General features: G+C 47.6%; 1 protein-coding gene across 1 annotated transcript; it reads left to right on the top strand.

Annotated features, from left to right (window-relative positions):
- The first annotated feature begins 415 nt into the window (after positions 1-415).
- BPIFA3 (BPI fold containing family A member 3) lies at positions 416-12,165 on the top strand. Its single transcript, XM_060032762.1, has 7 exons — positions 416-539; positions 6,451-6,601; positions 8,694-8,801; positions 9,668-9,817; positions 11,027-11,111; positions 11,534-11,597; positions 12,131-12,165. The coding sequence occupies exons 1-7, from the start codon at positions 416-418 to the stop codon at positions 12,163-12,165; spliced, it is 717 nt and encodes a 238-aa protein (XP_059888745.1).
- The last annotated feature ends 7,862 nt before the right edge of the window (positions 12,166-20,027 follow it).

The following is a 20,027-nucleotide window of genomic DNA, read 5'->3' as shown; positions in this document are numbered from 1 at the left end:
ATTGCGATAGGCATTGCAGATGATCCTGCCCTTAAGAAAGTCCTAGTCCAATTGGAAAACCTGAGATTAACCACCCTTGCCCATTCATTCATTCATTCATTCACCGAAGAGTCACCGACATCCACCTTGTGCTGGTCTGGGAGAGGTTTCCCACTGGATGACCCAACAGTGGGGTCTACCAGGTGTCTCTAAGCAACAAGGCTTCCGTCTGGATCCCTGGCCTCCCCACAGGGTTCCACCTGCTGCCCTCACCATGTGAGCAAGCCCCAGTGGCAGCTGCCAGAGCCCATCACGACACCTCCCCACAGCATGCTGGGGGCTAACTTCGGTCCATCCATCCAGGTGGCCACCCTTGCAGCCATCCACGTGGGTACCATCTGACCTTTCTTAATACCCACACGTCCAAGAACCCAAGATGCATTCACTCTGGAGGCTCCTGGTCCTCCTCAGCTCACTGGCCTTGCCCTTGGCACTCCATAAGCAGCACTGGCCTGGCCTGGCCAAGACCCACAGAGACAGCAAATCGGGTCTGGCGAGAAGTAAGCTAAGCCCATGTTCTGCCCACTGTCACAGGGAGGGTAGGGAAAGCATTAACTTGACCCCACCACTGACTTGCTAGATGACCTGGAATTGGTCACTTACCCTCTTCTCTTCCTTTTCTCTTAGACCTGAAGTACACAAAATTGAGTTTGAGTTGATCATACGCCTATTCCTAGCACATCGTCATTATCATGAACCATGGCAAGACCCCTCTTGTGTTTTATTTTATGTTATTTTCCTCTCAACCTCTTACTCTCACGCCCATTCCCCTCTTCCTTGGCAGGCATTGCAGCTTGTTTAATATAGGTGTTGGCTTTTTTGGGGTGGTGCTGCGCAGCGTGTGGGATCTTAGTTCCCTGACCAAGAATTGAAGTCGGGCCCCCGCAGTGAAAGCACAGAGTCCTAAACACTGGAAAGCCAGGAAATTCCCTAATATATGTGTTTTTAAATGCCCATATCCTTGTAAAACATACAGTGTTTTGATTTACATAAATGGTAAAGCTATATAGATTTCTTTTTTTTTTTTTTTTTTTTACTGTTTTCACTGGACACCGTGCTGTTGACATCTGTTGCTTCAGACTTGTACAGAAAAGTCCATGAAATACATCCACTTCATCATCACTTGGCCATTTCCCTAGGGATGAACACTTGAGTTGTCTCTAACTTCCCACTATTATAAACTACACAGCAATGAACATTCTCACGTGTCCTTCTTAGAACCTATGGGAGAATTTCCCTGGGATATACCCTGAAGGGAGATGGCTGGGCTCTAAGGCAGGTGCAAACTGAATTTAACTAAAGACTGCCGGATTGCTTTCTAGGATGGCTGTGCAGGTCTATGCCCATTCCAATAACAAACAAGCATACCTGTATCCCTTGTTTCCCAACACTGGAGAGAATCCACTGGTATCAGCCTCCTTGGGCTGCCACAGCAAGATACCACAGACCAGGTGGCTTGAACAACAGACATTTATTTTCTCACAGCTCTGGAGGCTGGAAGTTCAAGATCAAGTTGCCCACAGGGTTGGTTTCTGGTGAAACCTCTCTTCCTGGCTTGTAGATGGCCACATTCTCACTGTGTCCTCACAGGGTCTTTCCTCTGTGTGTGTACAGAGGGTGAGCGAGCATGTTCTGGTGTCTCTTCCTCTTCTTATAAGGACGCCAGTTCCATCGGATTAAGGCCCCACCCTTATGACCTGATTCAACGTTAACTCCTCCCTCAAGGCCCCATCTCCAAATACAGTCACATTGGAGATTAAGGCTTCACTATATTGATTTGGGGTGGGGGGAGCACAATTCAGTACATAACAGCATCTTTCTAATTGTTTGCCAGTCTGATGTGTGTTTGAGTGATATCTAATTGTTTTAGCTTGATTAGTGAGATTAGTTTGATTAGTGAGAAGTTTGAGCAACACGTCTTAATTCTGTTAGCCATTTTGACTTCTTTGAATTCCCTGTTCTTATCTTTTGCCCATTTTTCTATTTGCTTTCCAATTTTTTTAATCCTCTTTGATTTGAGAAGATGTTAATTTATTCTTGACATTAGTCCCTTGTCAGGTCTAAGCATTGGTAACATCTCTCCCAAACTGTCACCTATTAACTTTGCTTGTAGACACTTCATTGAACAGGAATATTTTCAAACTCATCAACATTTCATCTTATGGTTTATATTTGATGAGTCTTAAGCCCTTGTCTCCAGCCTGTTTTTTCTAACAGCTTTACAGTTTCACTTTTCACATATAGGATTTTAATCCATTTGGAGGCTATCTTTATGTATGTTTACATCTGTAAATTAGAGATTCAGCTTCACTTCTCTCCTTATGAGTCCATTCAACCCACCTACTAAATGGTCAGCTTTCCAGACACATGGATTCCCTTTTGAGTTCTGTGTTCTGTGTCTGTGTAACTGTTTCTGTACCCAAAACATAATATTTTAAATACTACATCTTTGTAAAATGCCATTTTATCTGATAGAACTTTCTTCTTCCAAATGAATCTTAGACTGTGTTGAGTTCCTTAAAAAAGAGAAAAAATCTTCTGGAAATTTAATTAGGGTTTCACTGAATTTGTTTATTAATTTAATGACAATTGACATTTTTGCAGTATTATGTTAGGCAATTACAAAAGTAATATATCTTTCAATTTATTCAGATTATATTTTAGATCCCTTAATAGAATTTTAAATTTATATAAATGTCTTAAGTATGTTTTGTTAAATTGATTCCTAGAGAATTTATGGGTTTTGTTGCCACAGTAAATATTGCCTAATTTTCTATTATATTTTCTAGTTGGTATTGCTGGTACAGATGAGAGGAAAGCTGTTGATTTTTAAAAATTAATCTGCTATCCAAAAGTCTTACTGACCGCTTATTAGTTCTAATAATTTGTCTTATTTATTCTGTTCAATTTTCTATCTAGAGGATTATATCATCTGCAAATAGTGACAGTCTTATCTTTTCTCTTCTAAACCTTATACTTCTTGTGCCTTTTTCTTATCTTGCACTATAGCCAAGGCCTCCTATAGGAATGCGAATATATCTAGAATTCTCCACTTAGTATATTTCTGTAGGTTTTTGGGATATAGTTTTTATCATGTTAAGAAAGTCCCCTTATATTTCTAGTTTCCTAAATTTTTCTGAATCATAAATCAGTATTGGTCCTTAAGAAATGTTTTTCTGCATCTAAAAATTAATCCATCTTTTTCTTCTACTCTGTTAATGTGATAAACTGTATTAATAGATTTTCTTATGTTGAACCCATCCTAGCATTTCTGGAATAAATATGATATTTTTATAACATACTATAATTATCTATTTATAATCTGCTATTATTATATTATTTTTATAATGTACTTTATTATTTTTATCATGTATTATTTTTATAATATACATTAATGTATTTATAATGTATCAAACTAAAATTTATATTTTATAATGTAATATGATATTTTTATAATGTACTATTAGCTATTAGATTTGTTAGCTAGTAATTTATTTAGGATCTTAGCAAATTTTTCATACATAAAATTGATGTGTAATATCTTTTCCTTGTACTATTCTTGAAGCAAGTTGTACTAGCCTCATAAAATGAATTTTGTATCTTCTTTTTCTATTTTCTTTCACAATTACCTTTTCATAAAGTTGGGTAAAAGTCTTCCATAAAACCATCTAGATCAAAACTTTTGGGGAATGAGATCACCTATTTCTTTTTTTTTTTTTTTTTTTTTTTTTTTGCGGTACGCGTGCCTCTCCCGTTGCGGAGCACAGGCTCCGGACGCGCAGGCTCAGCGGCCATGGCTCACGGGCCTAGCCGCTCCGCGGCATGTGGGATCCTCCCTGACCGGGGCACGAACCCGTGTGCCCTGCATCGGCAGGCGGACTCTCAACCACTGCGCCACCAGGGAAGCCCTGTTTCTATTTCTTAATGGTTTTAAGTTATCGATGTTTCCCATTTCCCCTCATCATGACTTGGCATTTTATGGTTTGCCATAAATGTATGCATTGCATTTAGGTTATCAAATATATTCACATGTGGTTGTGGCTCCAGGTATCCTCATCTGTACAATAGGTGCAGTTAGAATGCTGTTTCATTGGGCTGCTTTTGAGACTTAAATGAAGGCAAGTATGTGCAAAGTGTTTTTCAACTGTGAAAATGTTTATCTCTACAACCACTTCTCACGTATCTGTTAGGGTGTTACAGAAAACTCAAGTCAATCTGGTTTAAACAATAAAAAAAAAAGTATTTCACACAACTGAAAGTCATAGGTAGGGCAAGCTCCGGGTTTGGTTCAATCAGCAGCTCAAAGCTGCCAACCAGATCTGCATTTCATCCTTTTTTAGCTCTGTTATCGTCATGGTTTCATCCGCAGGCTGTTGGTTCACAGTGTGATAGGAAAATGGTGGCCAGTGGCCATTGGAGCTATAGGCTGTCTTGTTCCTTTCCAGTAGGAGAAAGAGAAAGAAACCTTCCCCTCAAACATGAAGCATAGGGTCTGTTTAGTCTGATAGAACCAACTTGGATCATATGTGAACTTTGTACCTGTAAGAGTCACCATGCAATGATAATCAACAGCCTCATCTGGACCAGGAATTGAAAAGAGTGTCTGAATCAAAAGAGGGGTCAGGGCTTCCCTGGTGGCGCAGTGGTTGAGAGTCCGCCTGCCGATGCAGGGGACGTGGGTTCGGGCCCCGGTCCGGGAGGATCCCACGTGCCGCGGAGCGGCTGCGCCCGTGAGCCATGGCCGCTGAACCTGCGTGTCTGGAGCCTGTGCTCCGCAACGGGAAAGGCCACAACAGTGAGAGGCCCGCGTACCGCAAAAAAAAAAAAAAAAAAAAAAAAAAAGAGGCGTCAGATGGGAAGAATAGGACGAATGGGTGGATGGGAGAGTGGGTGGATAAGAGGATGGATGGGAGGATGTATGGATGAGTGGATGGATGGGTAGATGGATGGACTGATGGATGGATATTGGATAGATAGATGGAGAATAGATGGGAGGATGGATGGATGGATGGATGGATACTGGACTGACAACTACTAGTGTCTGCTGCTCACAAATACCCAAGTGCTACTATCATCACTAACCAAGAACTACTAAGAGTTCTAGGCATACCTATAGTTTCACTCCATCCTTGAAACTATTTCTTTACTGTATGTTCTCCTACTAGATAGAAAAATGGTTTGTGTGTTTAGTGCCCAGTACTGAGCCTGATACCCAGTAGATGCTCAGTAAATATCCTTTGGCTAAATGTCTCAATATTCCTAGTAAGTATCCTATGAGATGGGTATTATTACTGCCCTATTACACAGATGAGGAAATCAAGACTCAGGGAGGTAGCAGAGCTAGGATTTGAACCCAGATCTATGACTCCAGAGACATTTTCTTTTTTTTTTTTAAATTTTTTAATTTTATTTATTTATTTTTGGCTGCATTGGGTCTTTGTTGCTGTGTGCAGGCTTTCTCTAGTTGTGGCGAGCCGGGGCTACTCTTTGTCCCAGTGCGCGAGCTTCTCATTGCGGCATCTTCCCCTGTTGCGGAGCACGGGCTCTGGGTGCACGGGCTTCAGTACTTGTGGCACACAGGCCTAGCTGCTCGGAGGCATGTGGGATCTTCCTGGACCGGGGCTCGAACCCGTGTCCCCTGCATTGGTGGGCGGACTCCCAACCACTCCGCCACCAGGGAAGCCCCAGAGACACTTTCTGCAGCAGAAACATGGGGTGCTGAAAGGGGGTCTGGGGGCTGGCCCTGGAGGATACTGGTGAGGTGTGACAATGGCTTCTGTGGCTCTGCAGTAACACATAGTTCTCAGTGTGGGGCCTGAACACCTAGAGGGTTGAGTCAGTGCAATAAATGTGTCTTGAGGTGAGCTCTGAGGTTTGTCAGAACTGGGCCCCCAACCTGGGCAGCTGGGGTCTAGGGTCCAGAGAGCTAGGACTTCACGCAGGTCAATAGCTTTTCAAATTTCCCTCCTTCTTGGAATTCATTCTTTTCCACTGGTAGCTCCACCCAGCCTTGCAGTTTATTCCGAGCATGGTGGGGGAGGATATCCATTTATTCTCTCCTTATTTGCCCACCTCTTTTTCTCTTCAACCAACATTTACTGTGATCTAGATCCCGTACGTTAGGCTCTGTGTTCCACGTTCAGAGATGCGGCACTGGGCAAATTTCAACCATAATATCTCTCTTTAGCAGCTGTTGCCTGCCAGACCCTCTGCAGGTGTGCCACACCGGCACTGCAAAGCATCATTTCACGGATGAAGAATGTGGATCTCACTGTTGGGGGCAGGGGGATGACACACCAATCACTCAGCAAGAAGCCGGTGTGCCAGCCTGCAACCTGGGCCTCCTGGCTCCAAACCCCCCACCTTTGCCAGGACATCGTGCAATGTCACTGGTCCCATATCCATTTCCAGTTATTGTGCAGGGCCTCACGAAGCGCAATACAGAGTGCCGAATCCAGAACATCCGCTTCCTGGACAGTCTGAATGCCTCCAGGCAGACGGCCTCGGGGATGGTGGGCTGGCTAATTGGCAGCATGAACCTTCAGCAGCATCAAGAAGGCAGGTGAGATCTTGAACCCCGTCACTGGCCCTGGGACTCCTGATAAAGCTCTAAGAGGGCAGAGCTTGAGGGCATGGCAGTACGAGGCCTGTGAAGAGGAAAGGAGGGAAGATTGGAAGGAGATGTCACACCCAACACAAGGATGAGTAGGGGGCCCAGCACAAGGGGTCACTGGGAGAGGCAGCACAGCAGAATAATTAAAGGTGAAGGTTTGGGAGCAAAAGTTTCTGCATTTAAATCCTGACTCTGGGGCTTCCCTGGTGGCGCAGTGGTTGAGAGTCTGCCTACCGATGCAGGGGACACGGGTTCGTGCCCCGGTCCAGGAGGATCCCACATGCCGCGGAGCGGCTGGGCCCGTGAGCCATGGCCGCTGAGCCTGCGTGTCCGGAGCCTGTGCTCCGCAACGGGAGAGGCCACAGCAGTGAGAGGCCCGCGTACCGCAAAAAATATAAAATAAATAATAAATAAATCCTGACTCTGCCACCAAATTTGGGGAAATTACTGGGCCACTCTGGTCTCATCTATAAAATGGGTGCCCAGAGCACAGCCTGGATAAACATCTGGGGTGCCAAAGGAACCCAGGACTAGAGTCTGACATTTGAACCCCACTCTTGCTTGAAAGCTGTGTGACTCTGGGCAAGGCATTTGAGCTCCCTGAGCTCCAGCCTTGAGTCCTCCTCAATGAAATGGGCGTAATTATCCCTGCGTCCTGGAGTTGTTAGGAGCTTTCCCTGTGGCACATAATGGATGCGTAGCCATTGGTATAATTAACCTCGCAGAACTGGGCCTGTCCTCCACCTCCATCTTCCCCCCTTCCTCTCAGTGGATGCAGGCCTCCCCAGCTGCCTGGTCTCAAAGCTGCTCAAATGTAACACCATGATCCCAGCCTGCTGTGCCCTTGACCTACCTTCTCTCCGATTTGAATCCCTCATTCCCTCCCTTTTAATGAGCGCCAGTACTCACCAGCAGGGTTTCCCTTGCTGTGTGCAGTCACAATCACTTCCCTTCATTCATTCCTTTAACAATTGTTACAGTTATTCATTGAGCGCCTACTGTGTACCAGCACCTGGGCTGGGTACTGGGAATGCAGCTCTACACAGACCTACAGTCCCTGCCCTTTTGGATCTTACATCCTAGTTAGTGAGATAGGACACAAAAGTAAATAACTAATTTCAGATGGAGGGATATAACATGAAGACAAATTTAGCCAGGTCAGGGGTGAGAGTGAGAGGGCTGATCGGGGGACCTTCCTATCCCTTAAGTAGAAATATGAATGAAGAGAAGGAGGTGAGTGACATGAGGTCATGGGGGCACAGTGAGTGCAAAGGCCCTGAGGTAGGAAGGAGATTGATGCATTTGAGGAGGAGGAAAAGTCCTGTGTGGCTGGGTGAGCAAGGGGTGGGTGGTAGGAGATGGGGCTGCAGAGGCAGGTGAGGCCAGACCCTGCAGATCTGAGGGGCTGTGATGCGGAGTTCAGATTTTATTGCAAGAGCAGTGAGAAACCAGTGGAGAACACTGAGTGATAGGGGAGTGTTAAGGCCCCTCTGGCTGCCACATGGAGATGGTTTGTGGAGAGGCCAAGATCGTAGCCTGGAGCCCAGAGAGAAACTAGAGCATCTCCAGGCAAGAAGTGATGGTGACCTGGACCAGACAAGAGCAACAGAGTAACGGGAAGTGGCCCATTTCAGGATATATTTTGCAAGCAGAGCCAACATGATTTACTAATGAGTGGAATGTGGCGGTGAGGGATGGAGAGAAGTTGAAGACAGCTCCCACGGTTTGGGTCTGGGCCCCTGGGAAGGTGGTGGGGTTATCCACTGAGAGCGGGAGGCTGGCTCTGAGAACGGGCCCGGGGCTGGGTCTGCAGTTGGCTATGGGTTTCACAAATCAGTTGTGTGGAGCTGTTCGGGGGCGCTCAGGGACAGCTTGTAACCCCAGGGCTCCTGCAGGGAGCTCTTGCCCTCAGAGCATCTGTAAAAGGATCTGACTCCAAATCCGACTGCTAGGAGACAGGCCAGCCTTGTCTGTAACGCCCAAGGCCTTGAGGTCTGAGATCCTTCACCCTTGCAGGGGTCTTTGCTCTTTCCTTGTGCAGCGCCAACGTCACCAACATTCAGCTGGACTATGGTGGGATCCGGATGTCTTTCCATAAGGAGTGGTTCTTGGCAAACATCTCACTTGAATTTGACATTGACTCAAGGCTGTAAGTCATACAGAAGTGGGGCCTGAAGGGCACTGTTCCTCTTCACTGGGAACCTGGGAGTGGGGAGAGGGGGGCGGATTTGGGGAACCCAGATCTTTCTGCTGCAAACTGGTTTCAATTCCTGGTTTCTGAACTCACTTGTTGTGTGACCTTGGGCAAGTCACTTCACATCTCTGAGCCTTGGTTTCTTCAGCTGAAATATGGATGGTGATCACTGGTCAGTGGAGGCAGGTCATATGCTCATTTAAACCTATGTGAGTTCCCTACAACGATTTTTAAAAAGAGAAACAGGGGGCTTCCCTGGTGGCGCAGTGGTTGAGGGTCCGCCTGCCGATGCAGGGGACACGGGTTCGTGCCCCGGTCCGGGAAGATCCCATATGCCGCGGAGCGGCTGGGCCCGTGAGCCATGGCTGCTGAGCCTGCGCGTCCGGAGCCTGTGCTCCGCAACGGAAGAGGTCACGGCAGTGAGAGGCCCGCGTACCAAAAAAAAAAAAAAAAAAAGAGAGAGAGATATAGAGTTTAATGATCGCATCACCCTTCCCTCCTCTGGTTTAGACTACCCTTTAACATCTACTGCCTCTGGGAGGGCTCCACTAAATTGTAAAGATTTTTAGAATAAGATTAACTCTCAATTTTTGAATTTCCAGGCCCCCTAATCTGGTCTATTTAAAGGATTTTCAGAAGGCGCTCTGGCTAGTAGTGTTTTTCTCCTTAATTGCTGACCACAGAATTTAACATCCAGGCAACGTGGAGCCCCACTGTGCTGATGTCTTGAAAGAGACACTCTCCGTGTTGGCTGCTTCCTCCTCCTTCTATTCTTTCTCTGTCTCCTGCCCCTCCCCCCTCCTCCTCTCTCTCGTCCCCAGGCCCTTCAATAACCAGATCATAAAGACACACGCACGCATGAACCTCGCTGTGGAGTTCTGGCTGGAGAAGGATGAGTTTGGCCGGAGGGATCTGGTGATAGGCAACTGCCGCGTGGAGCCCAGCAGCATCCGCATGACTGTCCTCGATGAGTAAGATCCCAGCCGCCCCTCCCCAGGTCTGGGCCCCTTCCTGACTGGCCCTGGCTGCAGCCACAGGTCTCCACTACCTCCTGGGTGAGCCCCAAAGAGATCTCACCCAGGATCTTCCCCAGGATCTGTTCCTCCTCCTGCATCCCCATCCCAGAGGTGACCCTGCCACCCTCCCAGAAGCTAGACTCCTCCTCCGCCTCACTCCCCACAGCCCATCTTCCACAGGTCCCACCAATGACCTCCTGGCAACCCTCACCTGCTCCCTTTCTCTCCATCCCCACAGCCACTGACTGGGCTCGTAGTCCACTTCCTGGACCACCGTGGGAGCCTCCTCCAACTTTCCCTGACTCAGACCTCACCGCTTTCACTCTGTTCTCTCCCTGCAGCAGAAATCACTTTCTAGCCCAGAAATCTAGCCACGTCAGCCAGCCCCTGCTCCAGACACTCCAATGGTTCTCCAGTGCCCTCTGGATGAAGAGCAAACTCCTGGATGTCACTCAAGGCCCTACTTGTCCTGTCCCCTACCCCACTCTGCAGCCCTTTGCCCTCAAGTCTCTCTGAAGAACCCCCCTCCATCAGTATGCCATATATTTTCATACCACCGTGCCTTTGCACACGCTGATCCTTATGCCTGGATGCCCCTCCTTCCTTCTTTAAAGCTCTTCCTCGTCACTCATTCATTCAACAAATATTTGCTGAGAACCTACTATGTGCTAGGCACAACATGCTTGATGCTAGGGATACAGTAGTGAACAAGATAGAAAAAAATAGACTTAAATAAAGATCTGTAGACTAGCTGACCAAGTGTGTCAACCCCAACAGACTGAGTACCTCAAGGGCAAGATTTGTGTCTGATCTCTCTCTGTAATTCCAGAATGCTGAAAGCAACTAGGTCATCAGTGGATATCCATTCATTTATTCATCAGACATTCACTGAATGCCTAGATCATGCCAGACATCCACGAAGAAAACTGTGGACTGTAGTTACTGACCTGGTTCTAATCTAATCAGCACTTAACTAGCTGTGTGACCTTGGGCAAGGCACATCACCTCTCTGAGCTGCGCCTTTGACTATTGCTTACAATGATGCCTCTCACGTAGGGCTCTCTGAGGATTAAATGGCTGTGTGAGATGTTCTCCACACAGCACCTGGAATTAGTATTGTCTGTATTTATCTGTTCTGTTCTGTATATCTATCTCTCTTTCTAGAGATATCCCACCAAAGATGAAACATTTTTTCCACAACCTCAGAGACAACCTGGAAAAAGTTATCCCACACCTGATAGAAAGTCAGGTAAGTTTCAGAAAAGTAGTTTCACCTTGGGCATCCTTGAGTCCGAGGGTCAGGGCATATATATTGGCATTTCAGCAAAGAATTGGGCTTTAGAACCTGAGAAATCTCAAATTAAGATGTTAAATTTTGCCATCTACTGCCTGTGTGTCCTTGGACAAGTGACTTAGCCTCCCTGAGCCTCAGTTTCCCCATCTGTAACATGGGAACCATCACAGTCCCCATTTCACAGAGAGCCACAAAGATTCAGGGGGGCAAAGCACGGAAGTGCTGTGCATAGCACCTGGTGGGTAGTTGGCGTTCAGTACAAGGGAGCCACACTTGCCATGATTCCTTGTGGAAATCCCGTGGCTTCCAGCCACAGCTCCTCCAGTTTTCTTATCCCACTCCCTGGTCTGACCCTTCTCTCTGTGTTGGTGGCCCAGGAATGTCCTCTGATCGATGAAATCCTCAGGCAGCTGGATGTGAAACTGTTGAAAAGCCTCATGGGTGAGTGAGCACCTGTGTCCCTCCGGGGCGAGGACTCAGGACGGGCAAATGGCCAGAAGAGGTGTCCCCGCTGCAGCTCTTATTGAGGCCTGCTGAGGGGTGTCTGCATGTGCTCTGAGGACACTCAGAGGTGACCATATGACCATGACCTTCACTATCCCCCGAGAGAGCTGGGACAGCAGAGGGCACCCCTACCAAGCAGGCTGTGCCCCGCCAATTCACCCAAACCTCCAGGTTACCAGAGCTTCTCCCAAGATCTCCACTCAATCCTTCAGGGAGCACTGCCCTCCCACACACCCAAGCCCTCCCCCATCCCAGTTGCAGATAAACAGATATAGTCCCTGCCTTCAGGGAGCTCACGGTGAGTGGAAGACACAAGAACTGAATAATTAGATATCATTTGAAGAGTTTTAATGTGAATGTTCCCGGCACCAGGCCTTGGTCAGCATGGATGGATGAGAGACCCCTTCGGTGTGGACCTGGGGGTCAGAGGGCAGACACCTGGTGACTGATTCTGCCTCTTCTCCTTACAGAACAGGCCATTGCTCATGAACTCAACCAACTTTGAGTCCAGCCAGCCTTCCACGAGCCAGACTTGAGCGCTCCCTAGCTGCCCACTGATAATCAGAAGGAGATTCCAGATTTGGAGGCTGCAAGTCGTCCTCAGAGTGGGGCTTCTGATGTGCCACTCTTACCACAGGCCCTGTGGACATCCTGTCCTCTTCCACAATAAATTCTAGCTCTGAAGGGTACAGAGGTCCTTCTGCCTGGGCCCTGAGGTTTGAGTTCCAAAAGTCAGACCTGATGAAGGTCCATCCTGAGACTTGGCTGATGGCTGATAAGGTCCATCCCAAACCCAGGATATGCCTGAGTTCGCTCGTCAGCCCAGAAATGCCAGAGAAAACATTCTTTCTTTTCCTGTAATTTGCAGCCAATAGCGCACCCATGGATGTGCTCATCAGTGTGGGGAGGGCCCTGTTGCGAGTTCCCATCCCCTTGTTCATTCATCCCATGTTTATTGAGCACCTAATATGAGCCCAGAACCTTGCTGGGCTCCAAGGGGGTGAAGAAGAACAGTGACAGAGTGGTAAGTATAAACACTGGCACTAAACAGATCTGAGTTCAAATTTGATTCAGCCCAACGAGAAGTTCCATGAGGGTATAAACATGTGCATCAGGGTGACCAATGACCCTCCAGCCCCCAGCACAGGCCTGACACCAAATGTGTGCTCAGCAAATACCCATGGTTAAATAATGGGTGAGTCCTCGTCTTATGACTCCCTAGCTGTATCGGGGACAAGGCATTTTACCTTTTGGTCTCCCTCCCCTGCAAAGTGGGAATAGAAATCTTACACGATGTGGAGCAGCGGGGGCCTCACACTGCTGGAGGGAGATGAGTCGCATCTCCACTTTGTAAAACGCGTGGCAACATCCCCTGAAGGGCAACATATTCCTCCCTCTGACCCACAGTCCCGATCCTAGGTACAGAAATACATGCACATGGGCACCGCAAGACATGTCCAACATGGCTCATAGCATCCGTAGTCATAATAGCCCCAGAGTGAAAACTCCCTAAATGCCCATCAAAAGAATGGGTAAATAGAATTGGTAAATACCTTGTGGGATCGTCACCAGCGGAATGTTCTACAGTAATGAAAATAACCTACACCCACACAACCACGTGGATGGATCTCACACACCTAACAAAGCCAGGCCCCGAAACACACGTCTCCCATCTATATGAGGCTCAAACACAGCAAACCTAACCCGTGCTGTCAGAGGTCAGGATGGTGGCTACCCTCAGGGAGAGGGTTAGTGACTGGACGTAGTAGGAGGGCCTTCTGGAGGGCTGGTAACGCTCTGTTTCTTGATCTGGGTGCTGGTTATGGGGAGGGTGTTCAGTTTGTGAAAATTCATTGAGCGGTTCACTTACGTGCATTTTTCTTATGTATGTTATACTTTAACAAAAAAATTTTTTTTGAAAATAAAAACTATTTACCAGGCAGGATGTTTGTAGGAGTACATGAAAAGACATTTGCAATATGTTTAGCATCTGCTAGGTCCATGGGCAATACTTATTAAAAGTCATTTAATTCATTGTTAATTATTTGATTAATGACTACTCACTTCTTAAATATAGATTCCTGCCCTCCTCCACCCAAGGAAAGGGACAGCATACTGAGAAATCAAGGGGAAATACACACACACACAATAATAGTAGCACATACATCTAAGCACTCTGCATGTGCCAATCTTGGTGTTAGGAGTTTGCATCCAGCATCACATCAAATCCTCACAGAAACCCCATGAAGTCCAAAGCTGCTATCCTATTCATGCATGAGGACACTGAGGCTCAGAGAGGGCAAGCCACTTGCCCAAGGTCACAGAGCCAGGAAATGACCAAGTCGACTGCACTCAAGCAGCCAGACTCCAGAGCCCACAGCCTTGACCACTCTGAATCCCCACTTCAGTCTTTCATCCCTTCCTTCTAACACCCCTATCCCACCCACAACCCCACACTGGGAGAAAAATGTTGAAATCTGCGTTCTGCTAGATTGACAAGCTCAAACAAGGAAGTGTCAACAGCTCAAAGATGAGAATGGGGCAAGAGATACTCATGTCTCCATCTTTCAATTCAGACTCCCTAATCCGAAATGCTTCACTGGGGATCTGCAACCCTAAACACCCATGTTCACATGAATGATTCCCCCTGACAGCCTTGAGTTTACAGGGGTTTTCCGGCTCATGATTCAAAGAGCAAACATGGGAGGGCTGGGCTCCATCCTCCAGCGAGGTTGCCTGGTCCCGTGTGAAGGCAGCTTTTGTCTGTCTTCTTCCTGACCCTTCCAGGGGTGCCTTTCTCAAGGGGCCTCCTTGGGTTTCTCGCATTCTGTTTTCTTTTCATTTTGAGGTTCACAGAGCTGTGGACTCATTGTGTTTTCTCCTGGAGGAGCTTGTTTCACAATGGACCTCTATTATGATACTGGGGTCTGGGGTTGGGGGCGGTCATTGAAGCAGAAATTCAGCCCCAAATACTCAGAAGCTTGCTCCAGGCCCTGCTCACCTGTGCTTGTAACTTCCGAGCCCTTCCGTACAGAGTTCTGACTCCCAGGGAAGAGAACCAGCATCCCACCCCCAAGTTCTGGAAAAATGACCTTGCATAGTTCAGAGTCCCTTGAAAAATAAAATGAACTCTGCCCTTTAGAAATGGATCTCATGGTTTTTTTGACCGGACTGGACAGATATTTATTAAAATAAAAAGGGAAGTGGCAGGACTCTAGATGTTAATTTTTCCTTTTAGTTCATCTGTATTTTCTCGATTTTTCACCAGTGAACACATGTTCATTAGCAATAATATAAAACGGATATACAGAGAACCACAAACACTGGATATACAGAGAAGAGGTAGCTTCCTTATTCGATCTGTAACTAACCCATTCTTCTTTACAGTAACCACTTATTAGAGGGACAACATTACATTTTCAGTCTATTTTAAACCATAGTTCAATTCAGTACATAAAAATGGATCCCTTGATTCGCAAAATGACACCAGTAAAGGCTCCCAAACACAGTCACAATCTGATACGTAGGAAGAAAAGGGCATGACCTCCAGTTTCTGAGAAACACGTTGGGGAGGCATTGACATCGCCAATGCGGAAAACACGGTCTTGAAATGTTAGCTGGGTGTCCGTCCATGCTTCCTGATGCCCCATGACCCTTGCCCTGCTCAGGGCACTGGAACAAACAGTACCTGTGTTTCAAGGAAGGGCAACTTCAGCAGAAGCAGAGAGGAGGCTTTTGAGTCTACAAAGCCTGGGTCTCTGACAAAACAGCAGTGACAGAGAACAGATCAGTGGTTGCCAGTTGCAGGGGAAGAGGGAGGGGGTAACTATGAAAGGGCAGCCTGAGCGTATTTTGGGGGTGATGGAACTGTTCTGTATTATTATATTATTGTGGCTACATAAAACTATTCATGTGGGCTTTCCTGGTGGCGCAGCGGTTGAGAGTCTGCCTGCTGATGCAGGGGACACGGGTTCGTGCCCCGATCCGGGAGGATCCCACATGCCGCAGAGTGGCTGGGCCCGTGAGCCATGGCCACTGAGCCTGCACGTCCGGAGCCTGTGCTCCTCAAAGGGAGAGGCCATAACAGTGAGAGGCCCGCGTACCGCAAAAACAAAAAACAAAAAAAACCAACTATTCATGTGTTAAACTCATTGAATTATACACCCAAAAAAGGTCAATTTTACTGTAGGTTAAATTTTTTTAAAGACTGAGTTGTTTTGTTTGTTTGTTTGTTTTAGGTATAAGATACTATTTCTCTTTTCACTCTCTCTCCCTTTTTTATCGGCCGTACCCGGCGGCTTACAGTATCTTAGTTCCCCCACCAGGGATTGAACCCAGGCCATGGCAGTGAAAGTGCTGAATCCTAACCACTGAACTGTCAGGGAATTCCTAAAGCCTGGGTTTTTCAATTTCAAAATTTGGGGCATAGGAGACATTAAGAATAGCATATACATGATGAATTGAAGCAAGGTTTCCTGACCCCAGGACTAGAAAATTTCCCATGTTGGGTTGGTGGAGTGTGAGGGTCAAAGAGAAATTGAAGAGAAAATAGTTCTGGTGGGTTCTGAGAAGTATCTCATGGCCTTCTTCTCCCCAGGCAAACCTTGACGTGGGAGGAGGACAACAGAAACCCCAAGTCAACGTGCGGGATTCCAGAACAGAGGGGTTCTGTGTCCACATTCCCTTCCAGAACCAGGAGAGGTGGCAGGACCCCAGGGAGAGAAAGTTAACTGGAAGGTCTCAGTAGTTCCAGGCAGATGGGCTGTGGCAGTCCCCCGGGATCCTGCCTGAGACCCAAGGCATCGAGACACAGAACAATTTTGGGTGTCCAGCAAGGGTGTCCAGTAAAAAGTAAAGGCTAGGGCTTCCCTGGTGGCGCAGGGGTTGAGAGTCCGCCTGCCGATGCTGGGGACACGGGTTCGTGCCCCGGTCCGGGAAGATCCCACAGGCCGCGGAGCAGCTGGGCCCGTGAGCCATGGCCACTGAGCCTGCGCATCCGGAGCCTGTGCTCCGCAACGGGAGAGGCCACAACAGTGAGAGGCACGCGTACCGCAAAAAAAAAAAGTAAAGACTAAATTCGAAGGGGCCTTTTGGACGGGAGGGAAGCACAGCATCTTGGCATCAAGGGGTCAGATGGCATATGGCTGCTTCTATATTTCCAGTCAAAACAGGGACAGGACAGCCTTCTTCAGATGCCTTGGCACAAATAAAGCCCCTGGAACAGAAATAAAATCCCAGGGGGAAATGGGGAAGTTTTTGTTACTCAGCAAAATGGCATGTGAAATGCTAAACTATACATACGTTAGAAAAAAAATATGTAGGGGAGTTCGCTGGTGGCCTAGTGGTTAGGATTCAGAGTTTTCACTGCGGAGGCCCAGGTTAGATCCCTGGTCAGGGAACCATCCCACATGCTGCATGGCATGGCGCAGCCAATAAGCAAATAAATAAATAAATGAAGGGATTATGTATTTAAAAAAAAATGTAGGGACCTCCCTGGCAGTCCAATGGTTAAGACTTTGCCTTTCAATGAAGGGGGTGCGGGTTCGATCCCTGGTTGGGGAGCTAAGATCCCAGAGGCCTTGCGGCCAAAAAAACAAAACATAAAATATAAGCAATATTGTAACAAATTCAATAAAGACTTTGGAAAATGGTCCACATCAAAAAAAATCTTCAAAAAAAAAATGTAGACACATGAGTTTATGAACTGAAGTTCATACCCCATCCCTAGACATTATCCCCCACAGCCCTGTGAGGTAGATATTATCCTCCCATTTTACAGATGAGGAAACTGAAGTTCAAAGGTTTGGAGGGACTTGCCCAGGGTCACAGGATTTGAACCAGGGCAATATGCGCCCATATCCATCCCCTTTCTGCCGTAACACAAATGCAGCCTCCTAGCTTCAAACCAGCAGCTGTTAGCTGTCCAGTAACAACTTGAATCCACTCTTTGGCTTATCTGCTTCCATTTCCCCCCAAAAGAGTGGCAACCTGACCCAAACCACAAGAGTTGTACCAAGGTAACATAAAAGGGGACCCCTTTGAGGATGACTGACAACATACAAGCTGTGGGAAGAGTCTGGTGAGTGCTTGAATAGATGATTGAGTTCAAGGCCATGGCCCAGCCCCTTGGAGGCATCGGCCAGACTCTCACAGGAAGTGGGAGCAGCTCCAGTGAAGGTCTGACATGAGGGGAAGGCAGCGTGGCTCACTGATTACAGGGGCATCAGACACAGGGGAGAATTCTGACACCACTCACTCGCTGTGTATCCCTGGGAAGTAATCACCTTCTCTGAACCTTAGTCTCCTTATCTGACATTTGAGGTTCAACAATATCAAGCACTCATGACAAAGATGAAGTTCAAGTATGGAAAGCACCTGGCACAGAGTAGGTAGTCCATAAATGTGCATTTCGCCCTTCTCTCTCCGCTTTTGCTTATAATATGCTCTCGCTGGACTAGGACCTGGACCTCCCTGTGCCTCTTTTTTTCACCTGTAAAATAGACTCCAAAGGCCCAAGTGGTGGTAACAAATGCCTCATTACTTCATTTGGGGAAGGGAAGAAGAAAGGGTAAGGGTACAGACCGGGATGTCACACAATCCCTCAGGCCTGGGAAACTGGAAAGCATTTTCCAGGTTATAAAAGTGGGAGGCATGACATTCACAGACATGGGGATGCAAAACGGTCAGAGCGTGCCCAAGGCATCCTCGTCTCTCAGCCCAGTGATTAAGAGAAAGGACTAGAGCGTGAATGCCTAGGCCCCATGCCCACTGTGAGACTCTGGACGCGTCACCTCACACTACGAGTCTCAGTTTCCCCCTTGTAGAATGGACGTACTCGTTCCCATCCCACACAGGGTTGTGAGGGGCTGGAGGTGAAAAACGATGCCGCACCTGGCATTCAGCAAGAGCTTGGCAAGCATTAGCTGTTGACACTGTTTTTATTGTTATTATTATCCAATGGGTTGAGTCCTAATGATACTGACCAGGGTTTTTGGCCTTCCTTAATCAACAGAAATTGACTAGAGGCCAGACAAGAAATTCAGGCAAGCCTTTATGGGGGTCCCTGCTGCAGCAGGGGGGAGTGAAAACTAGTAACAGGTTCCCTTGCTCACCCCCCCGGAGGCAGGGCAAGCTGGTTCCTTCTATGGGGTGAGGGTAGGGGTGCGTCCAGGGATCAGGCTAGAGGGGTTTCTTACGTAGTTTGCCCACCCTCTGGTGGTGTTGAGTTCAGGGGGCATGCGCAGTACTCTGTTTGTGCTCCTGGCTCTTCAGAAGTGGCAGATGGGTTTTAGGTCCTTTTGTATCTTGTTGTCCATAATTTGCCCCACCTGCCCATGCACGCGGTTATGTTTAGTCCCTTATAGTTTGTTTGTATTTTGTTGCTTGAGGAGACACTTGTCCAGGTGCAAGCACTGCAGCAAAGAGTCCCAGGTCCCAGGTCCCAGCCTGTCTCACTAACTCTGCCCCATCCTCTCTGTGTCCTTGGGCACCTGTCCCCACTGGGTCTCAGTTTTCTCCTCTGCAAAGGAGGAACAGCAACCCCTCCCTCCAGGGTTCTGTGAGGATGTGTAGCCCCCAGCATGTGACTGTCACGCAATTAGGATTCAGAAACCAGGACACCCCTGCCCTGGAACTGAGGGGTGCCCCAGATGTAGGGAAATCAGAGAGAGTTTGACTCTTTTTTGACATTTTGGGAACAAGAGCCCTCCAACTGGAGAAGAATAATTGGACCAGGAATGGAAAAGGCCTGGATATGAGATTGAGGTCCCTTCCTGGGCTCCACCGGCTGCCTCTCCCAGTGTTTCCAAATGTGATCTTCAGGCCACCTCAGAGCATGGGTCCCCAGCCTCAGTCCCACACGTGAAACCATGAAGTCTTGAGTAACATCCCCATCTCAAGTTTTCCTCTGTTTAACTTGTCAATCAAACGGCTTAACTGTCCCACCTACTAATATGATCGGCAATTATTTACTTTGGAGAGCAATTATTACTTTGGTGTCTTACTTTGAAAGACACCACCAGATTGCAGAATTCTGAGTTATCTCGAAACCCATCATTCAACTGCTCGTTTCCGGATTCCCACACTATAAAAGAGGCTGCCTCCTCAGCAGTAGCCAGCAGGGAAGAGGAGACCAAGACATCTGCTGGGACGCCTGAGAAGCCAGGTGAGATCTGCCCATTCCGTCCCCCGCCCCTCCACTGCCTGAGTGTGGAGGACTCAACCCAAAGCCTGGCTCAGAGGAAACGCGTTAGTTATTGCTATTCACTCCCTGGTGTGCAGGGACAGGGGCAGGTGGTGGATGGGTTCCTCTCTTGTAGTCGTGCCACAGTGGACCTGTCATTCTTTCCACAGATACTGAATGAGAAG

The sequence above is a fragment of the Delphinus delphis genome, chromosome 15, assembly GCF_949987515.2.
Source record: "Delphinus delphis chromosome 15, mDelDel1.2, whole genome shotgun sequence".
Taxonomy (NCBI): Eukaryota; Metazoa; Chordata; class Mammalia; order Artiodactyla; family Delphinidae; genus Delphinus; species Delphinus delphis.
Note: the sequence above shows the minus strand (reverse complement) of the source record. Positions and strands in the feature narration are given on the sequence as shown.